At 43.0% G+C, this 14,356-nt stretch overlaps 1 protein-coding gene across 1 annotated transcript in view; it reads right to left on the reverse strand.

Moving 5' to 3' along the window:
* CSNK2A1 (casein kinase 2 alpha 1) overlaps positions 1 to 8,998 on the reverse strand; it is a 9,910-nt gene extending 912 nt beyond the window's left edge. Inside the window, exons 1-11 of the mRNA XM_017733560.1 lie at positions 8,775 to 8,998; positions 7,735 to 7,846; positions 6,738 to 6,839; positions 6,277 to 6,327; positions 5,491 to 5,550; positions 4,740 to 4,823; positions 4,232 to 4,342; positions 3,319 to 3,420; positions 2,320 to 2,420; positions 1,443 to 1,591; positions 76 to 162 (exon numbers count right to left, since the gene is read on the reverse strand). Coding sequence (XP_017589049.1) covers positions 76 to 162; positions 1,443 to 1,591; positions 2,320 to 2,420; positions 3,319 to 3,420; positions 4,232 to 4,342; positions 4,740 to 4,823; positions 5,491 to 5,550; positions 6,277 to 6,327; positions 6,738 to 6,839; positions 7,735 to 7,846; positions 8,775 to 8,875 — 1,060 coding nt within the window. The 5' untranslated portion in view covers positions 8,876 to 8,998. The remainder of the gene's footprint in view (positions 1 to 75; positions 163 to 1,442; positions 1,592 to 2,319; positions 2,421 to 3,318; positions 3,421 to 4,231; positions 4,343 to 4,739; positions 4,824 to 5,490; positions 5,551 to 6,276; positions 6,328 to 6,737; positions 6,840 to 7,734; positions 7,847 to 8,774) is intronic.
* Positions 8,999 to 14,356: the final 5,358 nt, after the last annotated feature.

Consider the following 14,356-nt stretch of genomic DNA (forward strand, 5'->3'; position numbering starts at 1 on the left):
CTGGATCCTCCCACCCATCCCACATGTACAAATGCTTTAGCACACCAAGCACCAAGAAGAGTTGACAGAACCGACCTGACATCATGCTCGCACTGCTGACAGGAGTGCTGCCACCTGGCATGTTGGACGAGCCCATCCGAGCCTGGTCTTTCACAATGGGATCTAGGAAGAGCACACTACCAGTAAGTGCTGTGTTGCCAGAGAGCTGCTGAGACACACGGACTGCCCGTGGCCTCTCTGCTCAGCCAGTCCTGGCACTCTGCCTGTGTCAAGTAACATCAACCATCATCTACTGAAACACAGACGTTTCCACCAACTCCAGTGGGAAGCACTCAAGAAGGTACCAAGCTCATGCAATATCGGGGAAAGTCAGCTAAATGATGTGATTTGGGGCTCAGCAGGACTGTCTGTCAGGAAAAGCTGAGGGATACTATGGCAAAGTTGATCTTTGTGCTAAGCAACTACGTAATTGCAGAAAGCCAAACCCAGAAGCTTTGGGTGCAGCAAGCAGAAAGATTATCAGTAATTACAATCACGTGTCATGTCTCTATACACATCTCACGTCTCTGTGAGCTGTCAGGAGTGTCACTAGAACTTGTCTTCCGTGAGATGATCACAACTTACTAACTCTTTATTTTCAGCTGCATGTGAATAACGCTCTCACTTGAACAGGGACAACCCCTTCCTGCCTCCCAGGCCTCCTGCGTCAGACAAGGGAATTCCAAACTCTGCCTTTGCTCATGCTGAGCTCAGCACAACCTGTATCTTTTTGTGGACACAAGTTAATGAACTGTTTGTCCCAACTCTCACATTCCAAGCTTTTGGCTTCACTAGTACTCATACTTGCAAAACATTTCCCTGGGATGTTTCCAGCAGGCGTAGCACAGATCAACAGTTTGTTAATTACAGGGGTCCCTTCAGAAGCAGCAGCAAAAAAACCCAACCAAACCACCGGAGCAAATATTGACATTATGCATTATTGCAGCTGCTTCAAACCCCGAAATAGCAGTATCAGTGAAAAACACCAACCATTTAAAAGCATTTACTAGTGAAAGTAACATTTTCACTTGCAAAATCAAGACCTGAATATAGCAGTAGCTAAGCAATTTAGCAACAGGAGTTAAAATGCCTGTTTATCAACAAGTCTAGGTTTATCCAAACACAGGAATCCATGCATACCTGCAGAAAGCAACCCCAAATCACATAATTTAGGTGACTTTCCTTGATATAACCTGCTGATTCATGGGCCTGACATGGGCATCCAACACTGATTCCTTGGCTGGTGGAGGTGGCACACAGAGACCAGCAGCGTCAGCTCCAGCACAATTATTTGCAGAGACCAGGCTTATATCATTGTTGCCATTCTCAGTTCCCATCTGCACAACCCATGGGAACAGAGATTTCCCAGAGGCAGAACTCTCAGGACAGCAGCTGATACTTACAGAAGTAGGGGTGTTCCATGGCTTCTCTTGCTGTGAGTCGTGACTGGTGATCATATCGCAACAGCTTGTCTAAGAAATCCAGAGCTTCTGGACTCACCAGATGTTGGTTCTCGCTGTGGACAAAGCGCTCCCATCGCTTACGGGAGTGTCTGCAGGAAAAGAGACCCAAATCAGGCCAGGCAGGGGACAGTGATGCCAAAACTCACTTTCTGAAGGAGCAAGAACTGTGACAGATATCCAGCCCTGAGGGAGGCTGCAGCTCTGTGCAGCAGCCGCGGGACTGAGACATTCCAGAACAGAAAGCAGTGTCACTGTGTCTCCACGCGGTGGCACAGCAGTCACAGCCCCAGCACAGCCACCTCTGCCACCACAGCCCCTGCATGGCCCTGCCACGACCCCAGACAGCAGCAGGACTAATGTTCAGAATGGACTACAGGCCCAAAATTGCATGTTCTGCTCTTCTCCGATGCACTTGAGTTCCTTTAATTTTAGTACCACTATGAGGGGAAAAAACATATAAACACCATCTTTAGCAACACCTGTTGTTTAGCAACATTCTGCACCGTAATGCAGTGAGAATGCAATTAGAAACACCATTTTGGTTTTTTTCCCCCCAGACTGAAGAGAGCATTTGCCCTTCATGCTTTCTGCTCCAGTAGTTCCTTTATTGCCTAAATGACATTTAAAAGTCTTTCCTCAGGTCCATTTCCATATAAAGGACTACAAGAAGCACTGGCAAAAGGGACCAAAGGCACAAAGTGACAGTTCTCCAGAATCCTGGCTCTGATTTCTCCCACAAATTTTTGGTCATTTCAAGGTCTCTTGACAAAGCTGTAACTGTCTGGGTCTACCAAACAGACTCCAGACCTTGGCTCACCTGCCCAAGATGTCATTGAAACGTGGATCCAGCTCAATGTTGTATTTGTCGATGTAGTCATACAGATCTTCTGTCCCCAGCACCTTGGCTATCCTCACCAGCTGGGAACAAACACAAAAACAAGTCACTGTTATGAAGTTATGGTAATACCAGAGCCTGCATGAAGATACAGCAGCACATTCCCTTGGGAGCTTGAACCTGGTCCCAGCAGAGTGAATCAGAAGCCACAGGATTCAGCCTTTGGCTCTGCCTTCCCCAGCCACATCCCAGGCATCAGGAACATGCCTCCACTCACAGCTGGAACTCAGTACCCCAAGGCAGCCAGGAAGGGAGCCATAGACCCTAAAATCTCTAAAACTGAAACCTTGCAACACTACCTCCCTTAGTAGCAAGAAAATATTCAAAACCAACAGAGGGTAAGGCAAGAATAACTGGTCAAAAAAGCTGAAACTCTGATCTTCCATGTGAAAGGTGAAGCACCACCCCAGAGAGCTCGAGAATAAAAGTTTGAGAATAGAAGGTCCCTGTTCCGGAATATTTGCATGGCAGTCACATGCTGAGCATGTGATAAAGGTTTAAATATAAAAAATTTGGCCTAAAGGCAACACATCAAAGATTTCAGAATCTGTATAAACATGTACCAAATGCGCAGTTTCTATACAGAGTGGCAGGAGAGTGAATAGTGGCAGGAGCTTTCTACATAACATAACCTCAGAAAGGGTCAAACTATGTACTAAAACACACCAGCCTTAATATAACTATTTCTACAGCTTTTCCCAGACACCTACTGAGGAGCTCCTAAGTACAAAGCTCTATAAATCCATTTCTATTTAATTGGTTACATAATCTTGCACACTTGAGAAAAGGAATGTGGCTTCAAACTGAGCAAAGAAGCCATTAGAGAAATGCTTAAAAATTCTCTGGATGACTCGATAGAAGCCTAAGCAGGAACCCTTCATGGTGCTAAGAGAACAGACATTGTACATGACCAGCTCTCACCTGATCATAGTTGTCATGGCCATGGAAAAATGGCTCCTTTCGGAATATCATACTAGCCAACATGCAACCCAAGCTCCACATATCCAGACTGTAATCATACATCTGTACAAAACCAGAAGGACAATTCAATTTCTAATGAATTAAGCAGAACAGACCTCCAAGACTAACAGGGCTCCCCCCCCACCCGTGATATGAACACAGCCATGTTATGCTGGAAACAAACTGAACTATCTTCACGTATCTTCATCCCTGAACACTGTTCAGCTCAGTGTTCCAGTTACTCGAACTGGGATACAGCAATTAGCAGGACAGCAGGTATCCTAGTTCCATCCCTGTCTGCCAGGATATTAAAGATCAGAGCTTTCTTCTCTTTTCACTGCAGACTCCAAATGTTATAAACCACTGAGAAATGTGCGTTGGGAAAGGAAGCATTGCAACAAGCAACAAAAGGTGTGGACTCCCCAGGGTCCATGGGCAGGTGAGGATGTGCCTTCTTCCAGAACCAGCATGGTCTGAAAGTCACCAGGAACACTGTGATTTCCATAATGCAAACTGCCATCAGATATGAGGATGCTTTTATAGTTTAATTTAGAAGTTTGTGCAGTACTCGCTGTTCCCACAGGGGCTTTGTTTCATTCCTGTACCCTACTGCATACACAGCCTTGCTAAAAAAATATTCAACATTTGTATTCCAAGATCCATAATGATAGCTCTGCAGCTCTTCCTCAGGTCCTGAGACTACTCATTAGTTTCTTTCATTCAGTGGGCTTTATGGCCACTGCTTTCTGCCATACATTTTGGAACAGACTGTCTTCAGCTTCAACTCTCTAGACATCTGAATTTTGGGTTTATTACCTTGAAATGACACTGACTTTCCATATAAAAGTCAGTAAGAAGCCCTGGTAATTCTTACCTGATAATCTACAAGAAGTTCAGGTCCTTTGAAATATCTGGAAGCCACTCTGACATTGTACTCTTGGCCGGGGTGATAGAATTCAGCCAAACCCCAGTCTATTAGTCTAAGCTAGAAATGGTAGAAAACAAAGAAAAAGGCTCAAGGGATGCTCCAACTTTCCATTGGCTGAATGACACTGGTGAGCTTAATTTGAAGTTATTTTACAAGTCTTCCATTTTGAATTAATTTGATCACAGTATCTGGTTACATATTCTCCCCAAACCCGTATCACCAAGCAGTCTAAATAAAATACCTCTCGTTACAACCCTGCCTGTGTGTTACATGTGACCAAGTAAAGCCTCAAAAAGCAGCACAACATTCTCATCTTATATTTGCCCACACCATGAGAGCGAAGCCCCCCTTAAAGAGGTGTGCTACTACCATAACACAGGAGTACCCAAAAGGGATCCCAGTTTGCCAAGAGAAAAGCAGGACCCCTCCCTACCCCCCAGCCACCCCACACTACCTTTCTGTGCTCATGGTCAATCATGACATTGTGAGGTTTGACATCTCTGTGCATGATTCCCATGCTATGGCAGTAATCTAGAGCCTGCAGGTGAAAGGAAACAGATGCTGGAGTTACAAGAACCTCTCAAGTTCAGCCATATTCAGAAGTATTTCCACACATACCAAGTCTAACTATAGGACAAGATTGTCCCGTGTTAGATCCTGGACTAGACTCACTGATCACAGAAAATACTTCTAGAGCCCCCTCTCAAAGGGAGGTCCCAGCAACACAAGTGTCTTGACTTCACTTCATGCACTTCCTCACGAAAATTGGAATTTCAGAGTCCCTAAGAGCATAGTTACTAGGCACTAATGATCACACAAGCCCCCCTTCTCCAGACTCCTAAAGAGAAATTACTTAGTTCAGAAGAATAGACAAAGACATTTGACTCACATTATACTAGAGCACAAACGCAGCCAGTAACAGCTCCCAGTTTTCAGAAAGCTACGTGTACTCCTGATTTAGGATTTTAAGGTATCTCAATGTACCAAAAGGCTCTGTTAGCCACCAAAGGAAAAAAAACTAGAATTTGTTGCAGAAACAAGGCTGAAAAATCGATATTGACTTGGTATTTTTCTGCCCAATTCTCTCTTTCCTTCCCTCAGTGATATAATGTCACTATCATCAGTGACATGAGAACCATCTCTACAGGATTAGCTGACAGTAAATACAAGAAATAAACCAACGAAATGGCAAAACACCAACGTACCTTCAAAATCTCATACATGTAGAATCGAATATCATAATCTGTTAATGTCTGGTATAATTGCTGTGGGACACAAACACATCATGTCAGTGTTAAACATCCAAAAAACCCATCACATCCCAGTCAATCCAGAACATCCAGCCCTGTTCTGGGCTGCTGTCATTCTCCAAACCCATTTGAAGGTATAGTCCAAGTTTCCCAAGTTACTCTGATTCCACACCTGACTCTGATCAGTCTGTTCGTATCCCTTTACAAATCCCATACATAGTTTACTTCCAGATCTGCTCAGACAGCACTTCCTGGCTCCTGTCATTATCTCCCTCTGGTTGTACCCACCCAGCACAAGCATGGTGGATGACATTGCACAGCCCTTCTTCTTCTGAGGCAGGTCAGTACGATGGAACAAAGAAACATTTAAATCCTTATTCCCAGGACCATGAAAGGCCACAGAGACAGCTGTCTACTTTTAAAGTGGTTCCAATAAATACCTGTACACATAAAAAGCAAAATGCCTCAAAGAGGCACTGATGGGCCACCAGATAACAGATTGATTTGCTCCCAAGGTTGAATATTTCTTGGAATCTGCATTTTCATCTTGTAACTCTTGTGGCAAAATGGTACTGGTGGGCTACTTACAAACTTCTGTCCCAACTGTATTTACCTTTAAAATTAAAAGCATTTCCTATGCTGGAAGGAAATGCCTGTCCTACATTCTTGCCCTTCCCCAGAAAAACAGAACGAGTGGTTTTCAAACCGAAAAAAAAAGCAAAGTCACATCCCGCACTGTACCTTAAAGTCTGTGTTGTTTACATGTTCAAAAACCAAAGCGGGTGTTCGAGACTGAAACAGAAAAAAAAATTCAGCCCTGTTATGTTTCCACTTAGGATAATGCTTTAAATAATTTTTTCTCCTAAAACTGCAAAAAACCCCTCTGCCTTGGACATATTTATGATTCCACTCAGACAGACAGAGCAGAGCCAAAGCCCACAGCCCCTGGCAGCACTGTTTGCAGAGCGAATTAACTTGTCTCAGCTCACTGTTATCTCCTCCTCACAGAGTGAGGGGCTGGAGGACCTGTGGGGGAAGGGCCCTCTAAAAGAAGTTTATCAGATTAAGAGCTGATCTGATTAGTCAATTCAAAAGCAGGCTTTAAGAGCAGGGGAAAACAAAAAGCCAGGTCAGAACCGAAATCAAACAGAGCAACTTCACCCATAACCCCAGTGTACCCCTTGAGTTCCTCTCTTACTCACCACAGGATCTTTTACTATATCTGCAAGGGTGATTATATTGGGACCGCCTCGCAAGTTCTCTAAGATCTTGATTTCACGCTTGATTTTCTTCTTTTTAACAGGCTGAAGAATAAAAACCCAAAGTGTAAGATAAAGCCCTGCAGTAAAGTGAGGCTAATAGCTCAACACCCAGATGACAACACCCAGGTGACTGCAGATCAGCAAAATATATTGGAACCTTTGCAATTTAACCTGAGCATGCATCACACCAGTAAGGGCTCAAATATCTGCTGTCTCCTTTCTAACCATACAATCCTGACAGCTACAGACAATAACTCCATGTGAAGGAGAGGCAGGAAGAAGGCATTTTTTAAAAAAATCTCTCTGAACACGATCTGATAGGACAAGAGGGAATGGCCTCGTGTCATGCCAGGGGAGGTATAGGTATCAGGAAAAAATTTCTCCACAGAAAGGGTTGCCAAGCCTGGAAGAGGCTGCTCCAGTGGTGAAGACACCATCCTTGAATGGATTTAAAAGATGTAGATGTGGCACTTGGGGACATGAATGCTGGGGTGTTGGCTGGACTTGATTATCTTTGAGTGCTTTTCCAACCTGAACACTTCTTAACTGGTATGTGGCAAATGTTTAACTATGAGAAGTCCATGGGCTATTGGAGGCTCACTAAATGAAGGCCAGGGCCATGACAGCCTGCCAGGACACTGGCACTTAGAGAAGCTGAGAATTTTGTATTCAGCTGTTAAGTGTTGCTTAGCTCAACGTAAAAAGGTGTTGCACATCAGGGCTTCTTTAAGACAGAGCCTAATTCCTTAAGGCAGAAATCTGACTTAATAACCAAGTGTAGGACTTATATCAGGAGGCTCAAAATGATGGCCTGTTTCACTGAGTGACACTCCAAAGCCAGGCTTTAAGGATTTCAGTTTTAGAACATCAAACAGCCCTTTCTGGCCTCCTGATCACCTCAAGACAGATTTTATCTTTTGCCCAATCCCCAGCTCACCTTGAGAATTTTAACAACTACTTTTTCGTTATTTGTAATGTTGATGGCTTCAAATACTTCACTGTATTTGCCTCGGCCTAATTTTCGAACTAGCTGGTAGTCATCTTGATTTCTGTGGAGAGAAAAGGTTAGAGTTCCAAAGGGCTCAGTCATTTCCATCACAATTTATAAACTGCTCCTTAACACTCAATCACTGCCTCACTTCCCAGACAAAGGGGATTAACTAGTGCATTACCTCTCCTGAACAGGATGATTTAAGAATTAGGAGAGAAACAGGGAGCTTCTATTTGCCCAAAATAAATTCAAGACAAAACTATGGACTGAAAGCCCAACTATGTATTCATCATCAGCAAACTTGAACTATCCCTTCTCTCTGTATTTGGAAGCTCCATTTTTCTTTGTATAATGCTGGTAAAATTCAACAAAGACAGTAAGAGCAAAAATCTAAGTGCAAGGCTGTTTAAAAACAGTCTGGGCACAAAGCAGCACTTATGCTCAGACGACTGTGTACATTCCAGAAACTGGGAACTGCACAGCTGAGGGCAGAACTCTGTCTGGGCCCTCCATACCCCAGCTATGAAGCTGCCACCACTGCTGTCTGATTCTGGGACACTTTAGTCATGAGCTCAATTTAGACACCTCCTTCCTCCAAAGAGAAGCAGCCATGTCTTTTCCAGGCACTTGCACACAGCTGAACAACAAGTCATAAAATAGCATGTACCTATTTAAGTCTGTGGAGTGTCTTCCCTCATCCAAGTCAGCAGCAACTTCAGTTTGAAAGTCTTTTCATGTCTTTTCAGCCCTGCACTCAGGACTGTTTGGATTGTTTCAGAAAAAGATTTTCTTCCCTCTGAAAGGGGAAGTTTCCTGACTACCTGGCAAAAATTCTTCAAACTTTTAAGGAAGCTGCTATAAGTGTTCCTCCACAACTGGGGATTTAAAAGTTTGGTAAGAAACATTTTTCTGAAGAGAAGCTGTAATCCTTTCACTTGCCATCTGCCAAGAAGTGTGAAAAAGCCTCACGCAGCCCAGAGACTTACCCCCACTCAACAACATGCGACTCATAGTCCCAGTACTCCCGGGGTCTGTGTGTGTTCACATCCGTGTAAACTCTGGCCCTGCTCGGCACGGGTCCCGACATATCAGACAGCTTGGCAGGCGGAAATGAGATGTGAAATCAGATGCGACCTGGTCTGCAAAGCCGACAGAGAAAGGCCTCAGATTCCCCCACCTGCAGACAGAATATAAACCAGAGGTTAAATTCTCAAGGTACTTCAAAAGTATTTAAGTTAATCATTAAAAGCTGCTGTAAATGAAGGGCTGGAGCCTGCTCAGCCACAGGCCTGGGATTGCTTGTCAGAGCTTGAAAGCCATTTGTCTGCTCTCCCTCACGCAGGACTGGCCCCTAGCAAACCAACCCCCCGACCTCACAACTTTCAGCACCTTATTTCCAACTGCTGGTTGTAGAGGTAACTTTCCAAAAGGAAAGAATGCCATGTGCTCTGTATCTGCAAACAGATTACCTCCTTTTGACTCCGGAGTGAAAGCAACAGCCACAGGCTGCCATCTCACCCTCATCACAAGTCTTGGGCCATCCAATGTTACCAAATCAATTCTGCTGGGATGGGAACCAGCTTTAGTCACAACTCCCCACAGTCAAAATATTAAATCTCACTGTCCAAAAGACAGCAGCATCTGTATTGGATTATGATGCTTTAGTCAAACATGAAAGAAATGCACTGCTGCAGGAGTCTGAAGATGTTCCTTTGCATTCTGCTTGCTCAAAGTGCCTCCAAGCCTTCCTCCTTACAATGCGATTTTTGCAAAGCTTCTGGTAAGTTCTATCACTATTGAGATTAGTCAAAATCACTCAAAAGAAAGTTACTGTATGTCAGAGACAAACACTGTATTTTTATCCTATATGTCTGAATATTTTATCATCTAGATCTGAATATTTAAGACAGAAGTAACTCACTACAGCTTTGTATCAATATTGTCCTATCTAAAATAAATGTGGTGCCTTTGCATCTCTCAAATCTTTCACAAGGGGAAGTTAACACCTTTTTAGATGTTTAATACAAGAATCCCCTTGTCAGCTTTCAAAATAACTTACAAGAAAGGGAGTTGTACTGGAGCAGGGAAGAGCATTGTCTGATGTGCAGCAGCACATGGCAGGGCCATACAGCCCTGTGTATGTGCTCAAACAGCGGGCAACGCCTATTATCTAAATTAATATACTTATTTGCTATGCCAATCTTATCCCTTCACAGAATATGGGCAACTGCCAGACTGCAGGAGGAAGTAATAGCCCCATTAATCACACATTAATGAGAAAGACCTAGAAATCTGCTTGAAGCAGTTAGCTTAAGCTATTAGGACATGTCACACCAGAAGAAAACTCCAGAAGCAAAATCCTGCTCTACAGGCAGAGTCCCGTTGTTTATCTGAGGTTTGCAGCACTCCAGCTCCTGTGAGGACCCAACAAGAACCACTGGCTGTGAAGATGGTGGAGGACCTGGGGGACACAGGTCTGATGTCCTTCACCGTATCACAGAACCTGACCAGCAGCTGGTCCTGCATCCAGAGGCAGAAGTGCATGCAAGGGCTCTCTGACATGGACGAAGCCTCCTCAGGTGGGACAAAGCCCAGCACTGGGTTATTTTTTGACCTACTGACACACAAATGGTAGACAGGGTTGCAGTAATCCAGTCCCAAGGTTAAACAGGGACACAGCACTATCCCAAAGTCCACAATGAAGGGTAACCAAGGCCTTAGACCAATAAAAGAAGGATGGGGCACTTCAGCCATGTGTCCGGCTAATGGAAGAATATGAAGTATTCCTAAAAATATAGTAAGTCTATTCCTGGACAAAATGCCAGTCCTCTCACAAAATACAATTTCAGAAGATGAGGCAGCAATCATCTAAGACCTCAAAGCATTTATGTGGCATGACTCAGACATTTAGAAATTAGATGTCCCCAGGCATTACTAGAGCATGCAAGTTTACTAGAACAGTTTAGTACAGTGAAATTTATTAATTTCAAAGTTCAGTCACTGTGTTTTTGTTTCTCCTCATTTCATGTGCTTCTGGCAGGAGATGCATTGGCCCATTTCCTCTGCCCAATACTCCTTGAGAAGGAATTAACTGAACTTATACATGTCTCAGATGACTTAGCGATTTTAATTTTTAAGCACAACCCAGTATCAATAAAGCACACACGACTGCTCCCCTCACCCAGCTTAGCAAGATCAGTTTCAGCACCTAAAAAAAAAAAAAAAAAAAAAAGAGAGTTGTCAGTTTTCAGTCAGAGAGAGGAACACATAAGCAAGAAAGTACTTTAACCACAAAAAAAAAAAAAAAAAAAAAAAAGAGAAAAAAAGAAAAATCAATCACATTATCTAAAGATAGATCAAATTTCACAGTGGCTATTTTTTGTCACGTAGCTCTAGCCTAGCTCAAGCAGCACATTGTAACAGGCTGCTCAGGGAAGGGCTTTTTCAGGAAATTATCAACTGTAGCTTCTAAGAATGGCACACAATGTCTATTTACGAGGGTAGGTATTATTGTCTACTGTTCCTTACGCAGGAAGGGGAGAGAGTCTGCACAGATAACTTAATTTTAAAGCAAACAGAGTAACAGATATACACAAACTTACCCTGCCTGAAAGCTGCTCACTCACTCTGCTCTAAACTGCCAAGGAATTTGTATAGATTTTGCCTTCAGTGCCCCTGGAGGGGGATTATTTTGCAGTGGATCCAAACTCTTTGGCAGAAGGGAATGATACAAATAAGGACAGATAATGGGGACAGGAGCTGACATGCAAGCGTCAGTTGAGCCTGCAGTTTTAAGGCAAAAAAACTTACAGTATGAGCAGTGATTCCACCTAGAGAAGTGTCCTGAGCTTGTTCTAAAAGATGAGTTCTATTTCTGCAGAATCAAAACAGAATGTTGTCATTTATTAATTCCTGCATTAATGACAGAATCATAGAATAATTCAGATTGGGAGAGTCTGCTAAATATAATCTAATCAAAGTAGATGTGGTGGGATCAGGGTCCAGTGTAGCCTTGAGCATCTCCAAAAATAACATTAAGATTTTAATTTCTCTGGTAGAGAAGTGTTTTACTAGGAAACAACCATGAGCTTTTAGGCAACATACCAGAGGTCACAGAGAGAGGACAAAGCTCCCAACTACAGTCTGACATGATGTTCACTGCCAAGGCCTGCCTGTGCAAGGACACAGAGCACAGCTTCTCTTTCAGCACCTGTGGTGACACCCCTTGGACAGTTATCACCCAAAAGGGCTCACACGACAGCTACAGCAAAGCAGCACCACGCCAAAGTTTCACTGTTGGCTTTTCCCCCACAGGCCTGTCCTCAAAAATGCCGTTGGAGTATTAGCAAACTGATAATTAGCTGATTTTTCACACAGCAGCCTTATCAAGAGGAACCCTGCTCATCCCACACAAGAACAGAGCCAGACACAGCTCCTGTCCTGCTGACGGAGACTCCACAGGAGTGCCCAGAGATGAACAATTGTGCTACTACCATACAGGAATTTTTTTACTGGAAGGCCTACTAATTAAAAAAGATCTGTTCTTAAAAGTTTTAATTCTTCTAACAGTAGCCTGTTGTCTGAATAGTTTGGCAGGTTTAGATGTTTTATGCCTAAAGTTCAATAAAAGAGTAAAAAACCTCTCAATGTTCACTTTGAATCTGATTTTTAAAACATTTTAATCTAAACCAGTTACAAATCCCCTCATTTTTAAAAAGGGATGTTATCATCCTTACAATGCATTCTAATTCTAAGGGCAACCATGCCCCCCATGAGAATTTGATATTTTGTGAAGTATCCATACTTCCAGGACCTACTCCAATTAGTACAGGAATTTCCTACACCCTGTCCTTCCAGATGCATGCACTTAGAGCAAGTAGCAACAAAACACAGCTAAGAAATCCATGCAGATTAGTTTCTGAGAAACACACCTACTTTGCCTCTAGTAAAATTCGCCTTTTTTTAAGTCCACAATAACTGAGATACTGGAATGACTTTTTTCTCCTCTTAAACAGAAATGTTCTTGGCACAGAACTTCTCTCAAGCAGTTACTCACACAGAACTTAGAACCTACAAAATTGCCCCACTATGATGCAGCTCATATACAGGCTCCCAGTGAACTAAAAGCCAAGAGCTTCCCAAGTCCCAAGGAACTCACAGGTGCTATCCAAGTGATGACCTTTGTGGATAAGGTTTGGAGTAGAAATAATGTACCCAAGAACACAAGCACCGCTTGACACTGGCTTCCCTGTGGATTGCTGCTAACAGCATGCCTTGCCCTCAGTGTGAGCAATATATTGCCAGGAAGATCCAAGTTCATGCAGAGAGAGTGGAGTGAACCCAGAAAACCTTGTTCAACACCATATAAACCTGGTTATTCCTGATGACCCACCTGAGCTTGGCTTCAGTGAGCCCACAGCAGTCCCAAAGGAATAAGACAGGCCCTGAACTGCAACAAGCTGGACTCGAAGAGGCAAGAAAACATTTCCATTGCTTTATGAATTCCAGATAAGCTCACCTTCCTCTCGAGGAGAAAGCGAGGTGGACAGATTGGCCAAACAGGTCTAGAGACTTTCCCCTCACTTCTACTTTCCCTATGTAAGCTCATTACAGCGGCGATTGTGCCAGCCTAAGACTGTAAACAGGCTGAGACAGCAGCGGGTTTGTTGTGAGAGAAGAAAAGCTCTGTCAGTGGAGAAGAGCAGAATTACAGTGTGGAGTCTGGAATCAAAAGGTTATTCCCCTTCTTTTATCTACAACTGCAAGCGAGATGTTACCTTTCATAGCAGAAGGCTTAAACCCAGCCTCTAAAATCATGAGTGCAAAATGTGATTTGTTAGGGTGAGCAAGAATTACAATTATCAGATAAAATTGTTGATGATTTCCCTCACATAGCCCTGTAATCCTCCCAAGGAAGAGCACCCACTCCTTCAGAGTTTGGAAAACATCTAATACTGAGAAACACCACTGAAATTAAAAAATCAAGACATGCCTACATATTACAGTACAGCCTGTTGCCAGTCAACATCAATCAACATCCAGCTTACCTTTAAAAGAAATAATAGCAATCAACTTTATAAAATAATATGCTCTATCTACAAAAGAAACCCGATTTGTGTGTTCTCATGATGCTGAAACTTCAGCAGTACAAGTACGGAACAAATGACCTCCAGAAGTCCCTTGCAACCTATATTTTTCTATGATTTTATAGCCAAAATAGAAACAAGCCTGGATTAACAAAATTGATTTCACATCCTTTCCTGAAGATCATTTACCTACTAAAGGGACCACATCAACAGAAAAGGAAATTTTAAAATCTGAGTTAAAAAAAAAGCTTAGGTTTGGAATCAGACTTTTCTCTGGGTATTGTTTTGGAACAGCACAGTCTGCTTTAACTGCATTTTCCACCAAAATTATTTTCCAGATTTCTTTTAAATAGCTGGTTGTGTCCGACTGTGGAGAAATAACAAATCATGATATGTAATGACCTCAACATTCTCTTAAAAAAGAAACATGAACTGTTGTGATTAATTCAAAACAAGACACGGCCAGTCTTGAGGGCACGCAC

This window comes from Corvus brachyrhynchos, unplaced genomic scaffold (assembly GCF_000691975.1).
Source record: "Corvus brachyrhynchos isolate BGI_N302 unplaced genomic scaffold, ASM69197v1 scaffold10, whole genome shotgun sequence".
In the NCBI taxonomy this organism is placed as follows: Eukaryota; Metazoa; Chordata; class Aves; order Passeriformes; family Corvidae; genus Corvus; species Corvus brachyrhynchos.